The following is a 19079-nucleotide window of genomic DNA, read 5'->3' on the forward strand; positions in this document are numbered from 1 at the left end:
TCAATTATATGCTATCATCATCATTATTTGTTGTTTGAAAAAATATACAATTAAATCACATTTGAATTATGAAGTAGATGATTGTTTATTTTTGCTTCGTTTCTTTTTATTCGAACTTGATACTGTTACGAAACCATTATTATCCGCTCCACCGGGTGTTAAGGCTGGCGCTGGACCACACATGTCCTGAAATCATAATTTTAGATTAATACAACAAATCAATAAACAAAAAACAAACAAACAAACCTCATATGGTTCAATTTGGCGGGCTTTATTACGAAGATAGCTCCGTTTGGTAATAAAATTTTTGGCAAAATCACGGGAAATTTTATTACTGCCCAGATATGTTTGTACATAATCATTGATTTCATCGGGTGATGCAATGTCCTTGAGAAAACCAACGAATGTTTCAGCTTTTTGAAACAATGAGAGAGAATGTCATTATTGGCAAATTCACTTTTAATATAAATAAATAATTACCATCAATAGTGAGCTCGAAATTTTGTCTAAGAACATCGAGACACCATTTATCGAATTCCTCCATCGATTCAACCTGCACGGTCATAAGATTGACATCCTAAATCAATTGAAAAGATTTAATATGACCAACCACAAAACCAACGATATAACTTACATCATTTGCTTTGTTTGCTGATTTATTATTAAGATTATTGGCAATCTGTGGTTTCAATGTAGCTGGCTTGATATGTGCACTTGAATGATTGTTACCATTATTGGATGATTGACCTGGTGATTTGCCTGGCGTCTTATTATTATTATTATTACTGATCGATAATGCCGATTTATAATTAATCACTCGTTCTTGTTCATGTTCCTGCGTATTGCTCCAGTTGGATACTTTCTTTGTCGTTGTTTGTGGTTGTTTATTTCGCTGTTTGTTACAACAAAAAGAATTGATTACAATATATAATTCTATCAACTTTGTTTTTCAATCCTTACCTCTTGGTCTTGTTGCTGCTTCAATTTAAACAAATAGGCTTTACGTGTGATGAAAAATTTAACAAAAGATTTGGCAGTTAGACTACCACCCAAATATGATTGACCATATTCAGAAACTTCGGCTGGTGACCCAAGATCTTTGAGAATGTTAAGAAAACCAACAGCTAAACGAAAAGGAAAATAAAATTATTTGGCAACAAACAAAAAGCTAAACAGACAGACCATCAATATTATCGAAATGGTTGTTCAACATTTCTACTGATAAACGATACAACTCTTCAGGGTTGTCAATTTCATTACGGACGGACATCATTGGTGCGGAATTCTGTGCGAATCAATTTTTAAAATGCAACAAAAATGGAGTTGATAGCAAACATACCTTGACTTTGGGAATTGTTTTGAGCACTTGTCGTATGGTCGAACTATCAATCTTGGGTTTTTGTCCGGCTGCCACGGCAGCTTTATAGTTGATTTGTTGTGAAGAAATCTGTGACTGATGATTTTGTGATTCATCATCAGCCACAATTCCGGTATCCCAGGCGCCACCCGTGGAGCGTTTTGGTATTGGTTTAACCCAAGTATCCGTTTGTTGTGTTGATGTTGGTGGTATTGATTGATTGGACGAACCTTTAGCGACAATAACAGATAATGGTGTTAGTACAGCTTGTGAATGTGGACGACGAATTGCCGATTCCATTGCTTCTTGCTGCTGTTGTTGCTGTTGACGCAATAGGATAGCCTGTTTTTCTGCCTCTTCCGCTTGAATTTCGGCCAACGTTTTGATCTGTTGTTGCTGTTCTTGCCATGGTTGTGTAGCCCATTTCATTGATCGTTGTTGTTGTTGAGCAAGAATGGCTGCCGCATTCATTTGAATCTGTTGTTCTTGACGTAAACGTCTTTCTTCTTCTTCTTTTTCCTCTTGGAGTCGCTGAATTTCGGCTATACTTAACTGTGGTTGCAACGGTTGTTGTTGTTGCTCAACATTATCAACACTTTGACTTCCCCAAACAGCTTTTTTAGGCAATTGTGGCATTTGTGGTAGGATAACTGCAGCTGGTTGTGGAGGTGGAGTTTTGATGGGAGGCTGAGGTGAAGACTGTGATTGTTCCAATTGTTTATTTATAGTTTTCTGCACTTTTTGATTAGGCTGATGCTTCTGTTGATTGCGGTGTTTATTTCGTTGAACTTCAATAAATTCCATTTCATTGGCACCAGCAGAATCGTTATTGGTCATCTGATATTGATCATCTTGTTGATGTCTTTTTTGTTCTTGTTCATGATGATAACGTTCTTCAGCTTCACGACGTTGTAAATCTTCAACATCCGTAACGGACAGTGCACCCGGGACAAAATTCTCATTACCACCAACATATTTCGTCAACATTTGTAATGGATCATCCACTGATTGCGATAATGCTAATTGTGGACCATGACCACCATGCGTCACAACAGAATCTGATCCATACGGAGGATGATTGGCAATGGATTGTTGTTGTGCGGGTTGTTGAATAAAATTAACAGGCTCATAGGATTGTGCACGTTGTAAAAGTTGTTGTGGCTGTGGCTGCGCTATTGGTTGTGGTCTAGCCGCTGCCGCAATAGCTGTTGTCATTGTCGATGATGATGTTTCATCCAATGATAATTTTTTGGCGGTCATTATAGAACGTCCTGTTCCAATAATACCACCTGAACTACTGGCAGTACTTAATTGATCATCATCAATATGTTGTTGATGATATAATGGTGGTGGTGGTTGTTGTTGTTGATGATGCGATGGAAGAAATTGTTGTTGTTGCTGTTGCTCATTCAATACTTGTAATTGATCTTTGATCATAGAACTATTAAGATTATTATTATTATTATTACTAGCATTCGAAGCATTCGAAGCTGCTGCAGCAAGATTAAATTGTTCAAATCGATCCAATAAATATTGTTCCCTTTGTTGATGAGTATTCAATGCAAGAAATTCATCTTTGGTGGTTGAATAATGTTGCGGTTGATTCGGTGGTTGTCGTATTAAATGATTTAATAATAACCTCATCTGATTATTATCCGATAATGTTGATGCCGATGATGAATGCTGCTGCTGCTGTTGTTGATGATGGTGATGATGAGGAGGATGAAGATGATTCGGTGGCGGTATTTGTTGCTGAGGAATTGCTGCTGCATGCAGTTGTTGTTGATTTCGTTGTTGTTGAATTAATTGTTCAATGAGATGATCAGCACCTAATAATTGATCATCATTCATCAATTGATTAGTGTCGATATTCTTCGACAAATTTTGAAATAAATTCAGTGAATTCATTAGGTTTTCATCAAATTGAAAGGGTGCTGCTGCTCCTGCAGTCGAAGTTGATGATGATGATGATGGCTGAGCGGCGGTCATTAATGGTGGTCCACGATGATGACCACCAACACCACCGCTGCCGGTCGTCGCTGTGGCAGATAATAATGCCTCGTTATTGTTGGTTGTTCGTAATGGGAAATTCGGATGTTGAATAGATGATGAAGGTGGCTGTTGTTGAATGGATTGTACAGGAGGTGGCGCTTGTTGTTGTTGCTGCGCCAAAGCAATTCGACCAATAGATGTTTGCTGTTGTGGTGCAACAGAAGACGAAGTTGTCGTTGTTGATGGTGGTATCAAATTGAATGGACAACGTCCACCTAATGCCTGTATCAATTCGCCTAATTTAGTGAATTTATTATCGGTTGACCGTTTGACTAATAAATCAGGATTAAAGTAGCCACCATTATACCATTCAAACATTTCTTGACTTGTAAACGGACCCTGTGTTTGTCCTTGTGGATCACAATAAAACCATTTTATAATCATTGTATGATGATTAGAAGATAATGATGGTGTTTGATGTTGATGATCATCCAACAATTCTTTTGGTTTCGATGTTAAAAGATTATAACGTTGTTGTTGTCCATTATCACTATCCAACAGATTGTTATTGCCACCAATATGATGGCCAATATTTTGATTATTGAATGCAACAGGCGGCGTCGGTTGTTGTTGTTGTGATGTTAATCGCATGAATAGCTGATGATCCGCTGTAGATGAATCGTTGGTGGCAGCCGAAGTAGTAGCTGTTTTGGAATTGTTATTACTGGTTGTTGAATTGACAAAATCAAAATTGAAATCATTCAATAATGATGAAAACTTCAATGAATCATTCAACAATAGATTGTCATCATCTGCAATGAATAATGAGGAATTTCGTTCATTATTATTATTGGTTTGCATGGTTGATTTAAACGTTGTTGGCGAACCAGACAATATATTATCGGCTGTTGATGATGACGATTCCAATAGATTGGAAATGGCGTTCCGTGCATTCAATACTTGTCCAATATTAATAGGCTGTTGTTGTTGTTCCAACATGGATGCAACGTTTGTAACAAACGGAAAGGTAGAATTATTTGCCAATGATGATGATGTCGATGTTGATGATGTTTGATTAGGATTGAATAGAGAATTGGATTCCAACCGATCGCCATCATTTGATAAATTATTACTATGTTGTTTGGTCATCATTGAAATTAGATCATTACTATTGGTGTTATTACCATCCATTGATTTGGTTTTATCTTCCTCCACATCATTGTTCATCGTCGATACTGTTTTATCGTTTGACTTTTGTTCCAGTCTTGTATGATAATTTGGACTTAATGATGGATCATTGAAATAATCAATAGGTTTCGGTTTCGAATTTGTTGTTTTCGTTGTTGATGAAAGAATTTCCGATGCTTTATCATCATTATTGGCTTTGCTGCTCTCCGTTGATTTTTCACTTGCTGTTGTTGAATTTTTATCAATGTGCAAATCTTTTTTCGATTTCGAAATTTTTCGACCGAAAAAGTCTTGCTCATCTTTATCATCATTAACATTATCATTATTGTTAGCAGCACCATCATCCTCATTGTCATTATCGACACCATCCGGTTCTAATGGTGTCATAAGATCATCATCAAATGCTTCATGAAATGCACCGGTTGCATCGAATGTACCAACACGTGTCACATCAATACAACTAGGATCTTCTAAACTCCATTCGGGTAGTGAATCTTTACGTCGATAGGAATCCCCACCATCATCATTGTCATTTTGTGAATGATGATGATGTTGATGATGATTTGAGCCAGAATTATTCGAACGATTTGTACCAGCGAAACGATCAGAGAAAAAATCCGAATCATTATTCGAATGATGATTATGGTGATGATTATGATGATGGTTGCCATCATTGCCACCAGCACTACCTCCACCGCGTGATCTTGAATTGAAACGATCATATGAACGACCATAGTAACCTTTCGTTGATGATGATGACGACGAATGATGAGAAAATTTAGAATTTTCCGTCGTCTTTGTTTCATCGCCACCCCCACCACGATGATCACTACTACCACCACCGCCACGATAACGATCACGCGATGTCAATCCTTTCGATGTTGCCGTTGTTGACGATGATGTGGATGATGATTGTGAACGACCACCAAATAAATCTCTTTCTGCATCTAATGCTGAACCATCAATATTAGATGGAAACGATGATAAATGACGTTCAGATGACGACGACGATGATGTTGTGAATGATGAACGTTTTTGAAACGATTTTCCAGATTTTGAATTGTTAACCGCTGATTGTTTGCCAATTGCGCCAATACGACTGCTAATGCTATTATCATGATGATCATCCAGGATTGGATCACCGAAAAAATCCTTTAGCCTTATAGACACTGTCACAATAATTAATCAGTTATTAGTAATGAGTCATGACAATCATCTACAATCAAGCAATCCTACCTGAATTACGTGAACCACTAGCATTATTATTATCATTAGTGCGCCAACTATTTGTTTTCCATGATGATGATGATCCAGCTTCTTTAACCGAAGAGCAATCAGGATTCGTTGCCGATTCATTTTTATTTGTCGTCGAAGTTGAAGTTGACGAACGCCATGATGGCATAAACAACGATGCCGATGATGAACTATTTGATGAAGAATTCGAATTTGCTTTAGCCACAGTTGTTGTTTCATTATCATCACGATGATGTACCCCGGCAGTTGCCAATTCCAGATATTTTTTCGATCCCGAATAAATCGATCGAATACCACCACTGGCCGAATTATTATCTGCGGATGAAGAATCTAATGATGACGATCCTGAGTTAGTTTTACTAGAAGCATTATTATTATCGTTATCATCATGTTGTTGACCACCAGAAGCTGCTAACTCCAAATATTTTTTCGATCCAGCATAAATAGCTCCAATCGAGCGTATAGCACTACTGGCAGAAGTTGATGTATTATTGTTATTATTATTATTGTCTGATGTTGAGGAATCCATCGACGATAATCTGGTGAATGCGATATTACCGCCCCCACTACGTCCACCGATACGGTTATTATTGAGTGATGAACCTCTTGATGAACCACCGCTACCGCGTATCGAATAAGAATTGGTATTGTTTGTATTATTGCGTTCGGCTATAAATCCATTCGATGACAATGGCGACGATGATGATGAAACAAGTTTTGTTGCACCACCACCACTTGGTGATCGAAGTAAATCTGACGAGGATAATTTCGAAATACGATCTTTATATGATGAACCATGATGTTGTTGATTGTTATTGGACAATACGGTTGTTGGGCCAGAATGATTTGGTTGATTATTCGAATTATTATTCAGATTTGATGATGATGATTGATCATTGGATTTTTTCACGACAAAATCCGGATTAATATTCTGTGACATTAGATCTATTTCATCATTAGTCAATTCGATCAATGCTAATGGATATTGACAATCTTCGATGTAAACTTCATCATGTTGTATCAAGTCTTTTGGTAATGCTAATGATGATGAAGATTGTTGATATAATGATAACATTTCCTCCTTTGTATAACGGTATTTTACATCATTTTGATGATGCGAATGCGAATGATGTTTTGTAATTGATTTTGTATTGAACATTTTCGATTTGAATGTGGTATTGGTTGTGCCTAGTATTTACCCCAAACAAAATTTATAAATCAAATATCATTTCAACAACAAAAACATACTCAGCGAATTGGATGATGATGATGAACTTGAATTATTCGATCCGGAAGAGGTGGATTTTGTGCCACCACCGCTGCTAGTAACACTGCCAGTTCCACCACCACCACTATTATTACTGCCGGCTCCATCGGTCAATGCCCGTAACCAATCGGGTCCAAATTTCAACTCAGTTTTGGCCATTATTTTTCTCGGTTTTGTTTTGGGAAAATGCCAGAAATCGGTAATCAGATTAAATTCAAAATATAATTTCCACCAAATTTGTTACTTTTGTAAACAAACAAACACTTCTATCACACTGTAGAGCTATTGAGAGATGCAAAAAATATAATTTTCAATAATCCAATTAAAAATATTTAGTAGTTTTTGTTGTTGATATCACTTTTCAACATGAACAAATTCACATTACATAACACTAAACATTCAATAATTATAGACCAACAAAAATCAATTTGATAATAATTTTTCAATAAAAAATTGTTTAAAAATTTAGTAAATTTCTTTTTCAGTTACGAATCATTAAGAATCCTGTAGATGTGTATGTGGTGTGCGTTGGTGTGTTGTACATATATTCATGGCACATTTTTTCATTCGGTTTTTTTGTTCAATAAATGCTTGGTTGGTGAAAAATCACATGGAATTTTCGACGACATTCACACAGACGAACACTGCTCACATTCAAACAAAAAGCAAAGAATTCAAACAACAAATACAGAATACACAATTCTAGAAAGATGAAAAAATGCTGATTGAGAGTTTCTCTTGCTGTTGACTAATTCACATATCAATAAGTTTTATTAGTTGTTTGTAATACTAATTATCATTTCAAACAGAAACAAAAAAAAACTTGTCCAAAAAAATCAATCTGTATTGAAAGAGTTGTTTCGTTTGAAAACATTCGAATCTTGAGTGTGTGAAAAAGATTCGAATTTTGATGCTGTGGTCGAGTGGATAAGAAAAGAGAGCAAACAAATAAAACTGATCTTGTTTTGAAGAAAAAATTTGGATCAAACAACCACTAGAATGAATTTTACTTTAGAAACAAAAACAAAAAAATGTTCAATGATTGATTTTTCGATTATATTATACAAAAATGCAACACAGACAAAGTTTTTTCTCGTAAAATTATTGGTAAAACTTGAAATTTAATATAAGATTTATTAATGAATGGTTCAACACAATCTATTTCATCCACCACCACAAGAATCACTAATTGTCAATGATGATAATAATAATAATGTCACCAACTATCAGATTCTGTTCCAGGAACCAAGTGAAAATTGATTCAATTAATTGAATAACACATCAACAACAAAACAAAAAACACAAACACACATTACTCAAACACCACACAATACACGTATACACACTTAACAATAACAAAAAAAGTTGCAATTCCAAGTTTAAGTTTACAAGAATTTCAATTTTTCATTTTGTTTCAAATTGTTTCATTTTGATTTTGTTGGCTGTTGTTTGTTTTGCGAACGACGACAACGATAACAAATCACGATGCTGGTCGAATCAATGTTCAATTTTGGATTTGGAGAAAAATTATTTTTCAAAAAGTAATCTTTTCAAGTTTTATTTCGCATACGAATCTTGCATTCGATAATGGTGATGATGATGATGAGGAGCAAAATTGTGTTTGTTGAATTGTTTTCTTTTTTTTTTTTTTTTTTGATGAAAATGAAAAAAGAAAAGAAAGAAATGAAAAAATGAAAGAAACACAACACGAATGCATAACACTCTCTGTTCTGTGTATGTTATGAAAGAACCTCGAATAAATTCAAAGTAAAGCATTGGGTAGAAGCATGAAGCTAAAGCTACATTGATTAGGTTAGGTTAAAGTCACAACGAAACTGTGTCAAAAAAAATTAAATTTACGTTAATGGATAGTAGCATAGATTTGTGCATAAAATAGTGCTTAGTGTGATTGTATTGCATCGATTGTGACCACACAGTGACTATTTTCTCTTGATTGAGTTTTTTCGTTTGTTCTGTTCATAGCCAAATCAAGCGAGTAGCATGCATTAAGTGGTTATGGTAGCAGTAGTAGTAGTGGCATGCAGCACACACAGGTCATTGTGTTGTCCATGTGTGTGTGAGGTTGATTGAGAATTCTTCATTTTTGAACAACGCACAGTCAAAAAAACAAAAAACACCGGAGTTGTTCATATAGGATAGGATGCTAAAGGATATTCGATTTTGGTTTTTTATTAAAAAAATTCGAATTTTTAATGAGAATTTCTACAGATAAAATTGGCTATAATTGAGAAAAATGAATAAAATGATCACAAATAGACAGGATGATGAATTTGAGAAGCAAGTAAAATCAATTAATTACGACTAATTACATAAGATGCAATGGTGGCATTGGTTTTCGTTGTCTTGGCGGTATCAATTTTCGTAATTTTTTTACTCGTGCATAGGAGTATGGCCATGGCCGAATTGGTTCGGTAAAGGTATGTCTGAGATAATAATTATAAATGGATTTAGCATGTGGTCCAACCGGAATGTATTGTTGAATTTGGTTCAATTGTTTATTCAATTGATCTTGATCATCACCATAACCATATGGTACTAATGGTGCACCGTGTGGTCCACTCAGATTAAATTCGATGCGAAAATCATCGGGACCATCGTCGCCATATTTTTTCTTTTTATATCTTTTATTGCCATACTTTTTAACGTACTGTATGGAAGATTCAGCCATTGCTTGATCATCGCCGGACATGAAACCGTCATGTTGTTGTGGATGCGAACTGGATGCTAATGGATTTCGATCCATCATATCATCGACATCATCATCATTCAATGGGACAGGATCGTTTGTTACTTCATCGATTTGCGATTGTGATGGTATTGTTTGATCATCGACATAAATCATGTTGGGATCATAATGTTCACCGATATTGATTTTCATTGGTCGATGTTCTTCTTGATTTAGTTGCTGTTGATTGGAAAATCCTGATTGATCATTATCGGCGGATGTTATATCGGTTAATTCGATTGCCATCTGTCGGGAAATTGGTGAATCTCTTTGTTTCGATGAAGAATCGTGGAACATACGTTGATCAGGACGTGGTGGTCCCCATGGTATACGTCGTTGAAGCATAGGTGGCCGATGTATTGGAGCCATCATCAGCGGTGGTGGCGGTGGAGGCGGAAATAGCATTGGTGGTGGTGGTAATATTGAAGAATGTTGATCAATAAGATGATGATGATATGGTTCAGGTAGATTTGATGATGATGATGAACTTCGTCGAATTTCCATTGGTTGATCATCGTTGGGTTGTTTGGACATTCCTTGAAATTTGTATTCATTTGGAAGAGGTAAATGTGGTATTTCCATTGGAAATTTGGCTGGCAATGGTGGCAATGGAGAAGGTGGGGGTGGTTGTTGTTGTGGTGGAGGTGCTAGCATTAATTCTGATGGATCTAATGATCCGGTTGACACTTGTTGCATGTTGGCATGCTGTAGTAATAATTTTTGCTCATTTGGATCGATTGGTGGCGGTAAACGTGGTTGACCAACCATCTCTTGATCATCAAATTGTACAAGGTTAGGTTGAGGATTTTCCATCGGCATCGGCAATGGTATTTCCAATGGAGGTCGGGATGGATACGGTGATTGCGGCGATGATTCGATAATCGGTTGCGATTCTGATGCTGCGGATGACGCATAACCATAATTGGATTTTTGACGATAACCATCCGGTCCCAATGCAATATCAGCATTGATAACAACATCTTTTGGCGGCCCTGCATACGGATTACGTTTAGGTGTTACGATTGTAGGAACTTTCAACGGTAATGATCCATCCATTTTGAATTTTTTGGGACGAACATATTGATTCTGGCGAATGGTTAAATGCAGTTTATTTGGTTTAACTTTGACCAATGTCGGTAGAAATGATATACCCAACGAATATGTTTTGAATTTTTTTTTACCAGCCAATATTTTTGTTATTGTTATTGGGCTGCTGTTGGCTGTTTGTTGATCAAGCAAAATGGCAATGAGCAATGTTGCCATTATGAGGCATTGTTGTTTCAAATGATATTTCATCATTTTTTGTCACCTCTCTCAATCAAATCATAATATTAATTCTGAGAAAAATCCAAACACAGAACAAAATCAAACGACCGTATGGCTGGATGGTTGAATGGAAAATGCCAAGTTAGCAAAGAAGTCGATATTTTCACCATCGAAAAATGATCGAACGACGCTACTCTCTTCATTTCGAATTTGCCGGTGGTAATAAAAAACTTTCTCTTTTTCAAGTTTTTAGTTGGTTTGTCATTTTTTAGTCTGTTTATTAGCTAATCGAATCTAATTTTAGCTTTGCGTTTGTTTTTTCACATCATTTTTTTCGTTTTTTTTTGAAGAAAAATTGATGGTTTTTTCGAGAAAATGTTCCGGGTAACAAACCAGAAAAAATGAAATGAACTAAAAAAACAAAAGTTTCCCAATTTCAATCGCAGTAATTCTCTATGTGAGAATCGAATATTTTATTGCCAAGAAATTTTGCCGAAGAAAAACAAACCAATAATGATCATCAAAAAAATTGTCTTTGTTTAAAATGATGATGTTTACTGGTCAAACTAGTCTGTCTTTTACCATTATCACAATAAGATTGTTATTTGAAGATTTAGGTCACCATCATCATCGCGTGAATGGTACTCACCATACAAACCGACGACGACGATAGACAGACACAGCCCATCTCAAACAAATGAAAGAACAATGTCTCTTTGGTGGCAGCAAAAAGCATCCAAATGAAAAAATCTCCAAACACAAATTAACAACCAATTTCGACGAGGAAAATGACTCTCACTTTGGAGAAAGTCAAGTGGGCTCAACAAAGTTTTAATAAGAAAATTTCTGGCTTTCGCAAATCTAGGTCATCATCATCATCCAGGTAAGACAAACAAACCGAAAGTGGAAAAAGAACATAATCTCTAATTGTTGATGATGATGTACCAAACATGTTCCATTTTTATTGGATCGATCCAAAATAGTCAAAGTATTTTTAGGTGTTTTGGAGTCGAATTGAATAATTATTTATTTATATCATCATTTTATATTTGCTAGCTGATTTCGTTTTGTGTGATCAGGATATTGACGATGATAAACCTGTATGATGAGAATCATCATTTGAATCGATACTTCTCGTATCATTCACTCCGCTATCTTCACTTTCCTGATCATCCTCATCATTATGATTGTTATCTGATGTTTCTTTCAATTCTGGTTCGATTGGTTGTTGATCATCATAATCATCATGGTTGTTTTGTTGCTGTTGAGATTGAGGGTTAAGCTCATCATTAAGTTCATCATCCTGATCCTCATCATTGTTATCGTTATTTGATCTGTTTGATGATCGATTCAGGCAAATACCTTCCTGACATGCTTGACATAATGATTTATTGTGTTGTTGTCGTGGTTTACCCATTCGTCGTTGTCGTTCATATTTAGTCTTTTCAAATCCATAAAATATTTGTCCAACACGATTATATAGATTCATTAGAACCTTTTTGTTCATCAAACAAATGAAAATTATCAATTTGCTTTTCAATTTGGAAATTTCAAATAAAACTACCTTGGTAACTTCCTCGGGATACCACATTGGTTGTTCGAATGAATTATCTCTATTGCATGAATCACATCGTTGTCCAAACAATTTAATGGCAACGATTCCACATTTGAAATTGGGTTGTAATAAATTAAACCAAAATACTATACGGCCTTTCATTGATGTCCAACTATGCGAACAACGCTATCAAAACGATAAAAAGAGAAGCAATTAATGAATTGCATTCAAATTTAATCATCGTTAAATTTACCTCACAACAGAAACGAACTTTAGCCGAATCGACAAACATGTGCAGACGAATATTAGAATGGGTTGTTGGTTTCGTATCCACCGGTTGTATGGACCATAATTCGGTTGAAAATTGTGAAAATATTCGTCGAAATTCCGACATCCATACTCGTTCCATACCGCTATATATTTTTGGGAAGGAAAATTTTTCAAAGCAAATTCAACAGCAACTATGACAACATACAATGATTGATTCCATGGCACCGGATTGTAATAGACGCCTAAATCAGCATATAATTCTTTTAATGATGTTTTCAGCGAGGGTATTGCTGTGGGATGATAAATTGTTGGTGGTAATAAAGGTGGTGGTGATGGATTGATCGATGTCGATGATACTGTTGTTGTCAAAGGTTGATTAGAAGCAAAAGAAAATTGTGGTGCTATTAAGGAAGAATGGCTATCCATTAACGTTGTTGTAAATGATGGTATTAAACAGGGTGTTGGGTGTATCATCATCGCTGAATCATCAAACGTCGATAATGATGATGATGGTGATGATGGTTGGGAACCATAACCACCATAATAAGGGGTTGATTTACCCGATAACGATGAATTACATGATGATGATGAACATGATGATTCTGGCGGTGGAATTCTAGTTGGTGGAGAATTTGTTGCTGTTGAGTTTTGATATTTTGATTTGGGATTCGATGATGTCGAAATAGTCGCAAAATGAGTAGAATTAGCCGGATATGTAAGCTGAACATTCGAAACATTCGAAGTTGGTGGCTGCAACAGCATCATCATAGCATTCGATGATGACAAATGCTGTTGTTGATAAGCATGATGCCAAAGATGATGGTGATGATAATGATGATGTAAAATTATGGATGAATATTGTTGTTGTTGTTGTTGTTGACTATATGACGATGCCGGTATGATCATTGTTGAATGAAACATTGCTGTGAAAATAAGTTTGAAGTTTAACAAAATTTCCTATACTTTTCTGATTTATAATGAAAATGCAAGTGAACTGCCCGATCATCATCCATTCAAATATAAAATCCGAATGAACCATCCAAATAAAAAAAGAATCTCAATTCATTATCTTTGTCATCAACGACGCCAATTTTTATCTGATTTTTTGTCTTTGAAAATATCAAATTAACATTATCAACTAACTAGCTAACCAACAACATCTATTATAATTGGATGACACTTGTATCTCTCAAATGGATGGATGACAAAACACAACACCACCACTTGTTTTGGATTTGCAATTGAATAATAATAGTAAATACTTAAAGGTCTACTTATTTAAGGGTGGGCACAACAACAACAACCACAGAAAAATATAATAAAATATTTTTTTTCTAGATTTTCGGCTAGTAATAATATTACCGGATATATTTAATTATTAATTTACAGTCATCATAAGTGATAAATGATGATGATGATGATTTATCAAATATTGAGGTATATTATATTAACCAAAGTGCATTATGCTTTTTTTGATTTTATGATCGACATTCGATAAGTGTATTGTGGTAGTAAAAGGATATCGATATCATTCATTCACCATATTAATATACAAAATTGTCTTTGACAACCACCATAATGATGATGATGATGACAAGGAGAGATTTCTTAGTGATAAAATCTTTTTTATATTTTCTCAAATGTCATATATTCAATTGCCATCATCGAATAATAATAAATTTTCATTCATTTTTTTGTATGAAAAAATAATAAAAGTGAATTGTTAAGATTCTGATTAGTATCATTGCAAATTATTCTCAGTACAATTCAGTGTAATTGATTACAATTACTAATGTACATTACATTATTTGATGATCATTGATCTTTGATTGCCATAAAAATTGATTGGTTTTTAATTTTTCAACCAAGTAGATTAACCCAACGATGATGATGATTTATAAAACAATTTTCAGTCTAATTTGATTTACGTGATCAACAGCGATGAGATTTTCATTTTATAATCATCATCGTCGTCGTTGTCGTCAGACAGACTGATTAGACAAATTATTACAGTGATGGATTTGGTAAGAAAATGTAGAAAAGCTTGGTATTTTCAGGTTTATTTAATGGTCATAAAAAAATTTTCACCAAAAAAATTTATTGTTTCACAACACCAACCAGGAGGGAAATTTGTCCTAGAATCACACACCACATAAAGTGACAGAAATCAAAGATTCGGATTTCAAACGGAAGAAAATGATGATGATATTTGATAGAAAATAAGACACAGATTTGATTTGATTGATTGGCGATATCATATCAACTTTCTTCATTTTTGTTTTGCTCGCATCAAATTCGGTAGCATCAAGGATGCCATTCAACCTGAATGAGTGAATTTGCAAGACATTTGATTTGAATGAAACATCAGTTGAATTGAATTGATTGAAATTTTACCAAATTCACCACTAAACTTTTCTATCAATCAATTTTTTCTGTTGCTTGATTCAAATTGATAAGGAAGTGTTCATTTCGAATATTCGACTTGCGCAAACTCAGCAAGAATCGTTTTTTCGCTGATTGTTGTTGGCATGTGTGAATCGAATGTTTATTCTCGATTCGAAAATTATTCGAATTTTTTTGGATCAATTTCAGTTTACCTGATGGACAATATTTATCAATTCAAAGTTGATTAATGATGATAAACATTGATCATCGTTTTCTTCGATTATCAGATTCTGTTTGGCAATTGGTGATGTTGTTGTTGATTTATGATGAATAAAAATGATGTTGGTTGGTTGATTGGTGATCAAATGAAAAATAATAATTAATTTTTTTATTTTGATTAGACAACAAAATGCTTATCAGTTTAATGAATCGAATCAATAATTATGCACGAAAACGACGATAATGAAAAAATGAAAAAAATTCCCTAACAACAACAACAACAACGATGGCGAAACATTAAAAAACGAAAATCGATGATAATAATGATAACTATAGTATACTACCAAGCAGCAACTAAAAGAAAAAAATATCATCAACATTATCATGCATCATCAATGTTTTTTCTGCATTCATTCATCCCATATCAAAAATCGAAACCATCTTTCGTTTTTTCCATTTACATATTTACCGTTATAGTTTTTCGTCTATATTCATAGTCTACATTCGTAGTCTACTTTCATTGATAATTTTCGAAGCCATTACCATCACCATCAATGATACTTAATCAGAAAATTTCGGAAATGGTTTTTCGGTTCGTACATGTGTGTGTGTGTGATATATGACCCAATGATAATGATGGTAAGATTGTTAGATATTGATATCTTTGCAAACTTATATATTCATTGTACAGTAAAATCATTTAGGCGCGATGTTTTTTGAAAATAAATATCCTTTTTCCAAACTGCTTATTGGGCCATCTAGTGAATGTATTAATCAAAAAATCCGCAAAAAATCATATGGTCGTTATTAGTTTTTGAAATGAAGATTTTGTCAATTTCATCCGAAAAAAAAGATCATTCGTCTAAATCAAATGATTATGTGCCTTTAGGGGTTTTGATTTTCGATCGAACATTATCTCTTGAAATGTGATGATATCATCTAATAAAGAAGAACTAGACATGACTTGAAATGATCGAAGGTCATATGTATGGTGTGAAATCGGAAAATCATGCTTATTTAAATTGATAACACATTTTTTTTACTCGAAACAAGAATGATGACGTTATAAAACAAAGATAAAGCAAAGCCTCTTTCTGGTTTATCTAAATTGATAAAAATGTACATTGGAATTTATCGATTGATTCCCCATATGTGTAAGTAATGTTTTGTTTAACAAAAATTCTTACAACAGAAAAAGTGTTGACAATTTGTTTTTTTCCTATAGGAGAAAAGAATGATGGATCAAAAAAGAGTAATCATACAATGGGATGAACTCATGCTTGGTGGCGTTGGTGCTGCTGTTGCCGGTTTTTTTACAAATCCATTGGATGTTATTAAAACACGTATACAATTGCAAGGGGAATTACAAGCTCGTGGTCATTATCAAGTACATTATCGTAATGTATTCCACGGTTTCTATCAGATGGCACGTAATGAAAGTTTTGTGTCATTACAAAAAGGCTTTGTGCCTGCTATTTGGTTTCAATTCCTGATGAATGGTTGTCGTTTTGGCCTCTATCAAGTTTGTGATAATTTACAATTAACTCGCAATAATAAGGGTGATGTTATATTTTATCGTTCCATCATTTGTGGTGTTGGCAGCGGTATGATTGGATCATTTATCGGTTCGCCATTCTATCTGGTTAAAACGCATCTACAATCGCAATCAGAATCATCAATCGCTGTCGGTCATCAGCATAAACATACATCAATGATGGGTGGTTTTCGTTCCATATATCATCAAAACGGCGTGAAAGGATTGTGGCGTGGTTCGGTGGCATCGATGACTCGTGTATCGGTCGGTGGATCAATTCAATTGACGTCATTTGCAACGGTGAAAACATATTTGGATAAAAAACAATGGATCGATGTTGATAGCTGGTATGGAACATTATTGAGCGCAATGATTGGCAGTTGTTTTGTGGTGGTGTCGATGACACCTTTCGATGTCATATCCACTCGACTGTATAATCAACCTGTTGATCCGAAAAGTGGAAAGGGCCAATTATATCGTGGCATAATGGATTGTATGTTTAAAATATTTCGCACCGAAGGTATTCTAGGATTTTATAAAGGATTCGGCGCCTCGTTTCTACGATTAGGACCACACACACTTTTATCCATATTTTTTTGGCAATTATTTCGCAAAGAATATTTATTATATTTCAAACAAGATCAAAACAGTTAGTCTATTGTTAGTATTTAGGAAAAACTTGAAAATATAATTAAAAATTATTATCCGTTTGATCATCACTCATCACTTCTTCTTCTTGTGGTTTTTTATCCATATCCGACGTGTGAACCTCCGATCTAAGCAATTGCTCCATAATATCTGGTGAAATGGATGATAATTCGTGCGAATCGTTTTTTTCTTGTGAATCATTCGGATGGAATGACATAGAAAGTGTTTGATTGATTTCATCCAAACCAGGCATCGTCTGTTCATGTTTAGCATCACGTTCTTTCATCACAAGTTGATCATCATCCAATAAATTGTTATCCAGTAATTCTTCAATAGTTTCTTTATCAAAGATAGTGTTGACAAATTCTATTTCTTGTGCTTGCAAATGACTGATTTCTTTTGGTTCAATTTGATCATCAATACTTTTCGATGTTCCAGGTTTAGATATGGGGTTATCATCATCCTCATTGATGATTAGCTTATGAATTTGTGATGTTGAACGATTCGAACCATTATCATCCAATTCGGCAAAATCAATTTCAATGGTTTCATTTTGTTGTGGTTTCGTGGATTTGTTGATGACATTGGTCAAATTTTTCATATCGAAACACTTGGATAATTCATCGAATTGATAAAAATCATCATCATCGTCATCCAAATCAGCATTGTCGTTTGTCTGAGTTTGAGATTCAGTTTTCGAATCTTTCGGCAATTGAACATCATCCTGATTGGCATTTTCCAATCCTTTGAATAAATCATCAGGCAGATTTGGATTATTGTCGTTATTTGAAAATATGAGATTCGATTCCAGAAAATCGATTACCATCTGCGGACAATGACGATGAACAGTTCGATTGGGCACCAATTCCAATTGACCATTTGTATATCTCACCAGATAACAAATCAACAGACCTAGATCATCCAATGTCGTAACAGCTAATATTCGTTCCGGTTGATGAGCACCTTTATCCAATAAAGTTTCAATCGAATTTTGGTCGCAATTTGTTTGATAAAATTCCGGGTCGATGAATGCACGATTCGATGATGTAATTTTTTGACGTTTCATTTGTTGAAATGTTGTTTCCTTACCTTTGGTCCGTTTAATCATTTCATTCATTGCAATCAGATTTTCTAAATCCAACGTTGTTGCTTCGGCGGATTCATTCATCTTGATTTATGGAAAATATTATATTCAAAATCTTTTAGAATTAAGAAAAGATAAATTCTTATGAAACTTTAAAAATCGGTGATCAAACTATGCAGTAACATCTTATATGACGGGGATCTGAAAATAATCGATGTTCAGCTACAGTCACAATGTGTGATCTAGTCACTGTGATTAATGAGAAAAAATTGGCTTTCAATGCTAAAATAGGCAATTGTGACCATTGCTGAACG

General features: G+C 34.6%; 5 protein-coding genes across 7 annotated transcripts; 1 reads left to right on the forward strand and 4 right to left on the reverse strand.

Moving 5' to 3' along the window:
- Window positions 1-23: 23 nt before the first annotated feature.
- On the reverse strand, window positions 24-8129 carry Gyf (GIGYF family protein Gyf). The gene is made up of 9 exons (XM_027347631.2): window positions 7040-8129; window positions 5774-6979; window positions 1340-5706; window positions 1183-1285; window positions 961-1124; window positions 635-892; window positions 481-577; window positions 247-413; window positions 24-186 (listed from the first exon to the last, which is right to left on the reverse strand). The coding sequence occupies exons 1-9, from the start codon at window positions 7215-7217 to the stop codon at window positions 67-69; spliced, it is 6660 nt and encodes a 2219-aa protein (XP_027203432.2). The 5' UTR covers window positions 7218-8129; the 3' UTR covers window positions 24-66.
- Window positions 8130-9232: 1103 nt separating this feature from the next.
- Window positions 9233-11232, reverse strand: LOC113797268 (uncharacterized). Its single transcript, XM_027347624.2, has one exon. The coding sequence runs from the start codon at window positions 11101-11103 to the stop codon at window positions 9385-9387; it is 1719 nt and encodes a 572-aa protein (XP_027203425.2). The 5' UTR covers window positions 11104-11232; the 3' UTR covers window positions 9233-9384.
- Window positions 11233-12081: 849 nt separating this feature from the next.
- On the reverse strand, window positions 12082-15621 carry LOC113797232 (uncharacterized). Of its 2 annotated transcripts, XM_075819647.1 has the most exons (5): window positions 15493-15621; window positions 13101-13818; window positions 12879-13038; window positions 12635-12811; window positions 12082-12565 (listed from the first exon to the last, which is right to left on the reverse strand). In XM_075819647.1, exons 2-5 carry the CDS (start codon window positions 13814-13816, stop codon window positions 12146-12148), a joined length of 1473 nt encoding a protein of 490 aa, XP_075675762.1. In that variant the 5' UTR covers window positions 13817-13818; window positions 15493-15621; the 3' UTR covers window positions 12082-12145. The 2 variants fall into 2 exon arrangements, with proteins under 2 accessions (XP_075675762.1, XP_027203383.2); XM_027347582.2 differs by lacking the exon at window positions 15493-15621 and having other exon boundaries at window positions 13101-14172.
- A 357-nt stretch (window positions 15622-15978) lies between these two features.
- LOC113797234 (solute carrier family 25 member 35-like) lies at window positions 15979-17746 on the forward strand. Of its 2 annotated transcripts, none has more exons than XM_075819649.1 (3): window positions 15979-16138; window positions 16191-16653; window positions 16733-17746. In XM_075819649.1, exon 3 carries the CDS (start codon window positions 16734-16736, stop codon window positions 17685-17687), a length of 954 nt encoding a protein of 317 aa, XP_075675764.1. In that variant the 5' UTR covers window positions 15979-16138; window positions 16191-16653; window position 16733; the 3' UTR covers window positions 17688-17746. The 2 variants fall into 2 exon arrangements, with proteins under 2 accessions (XP_075675764.1, XP_075675763.1); XM_075819648.1 differs by having other exon boundaries at window positions 15981-16138; window positions 16725-17746.
- On the reverse strand, window positions 17637-18960 carry LOC113797233 (uncharacterized). Its single transcript, XM_027347584.2, has one exon. It carries the CDS (start codon window positions 18847-18849, stop codon window positions 17725-17727), a length of 1125 nt encoding a protein of 374 aa, XP_027203385.2. The 5' UTR covers window positions 18850-18960; the 3' UTR covers window positions 17637-17724.
- Window positions 18961-19079: the final 119 nt, after the last annotated feature.

Source organism: Dermatophagoides pteronyssinus, unplaced genomic scaffold (genome assembly GCF_027571235.1).
Source record: "Dermatophagoides pteronyssinus isolate colony J.1.1.1.1 unplaced genomic scaffold, Derpt_VIB-CSIC_2022.12 sq0004, whole genome shotgun sequence".
Taxonomy (NCBI): Eukaryota; Metazoa; Arthropoda; class Arachnida; order Sarcoptiformes; family Pyroglyphidae; genus Dermatophagoides; species Dermatophagoides pteronyssinus.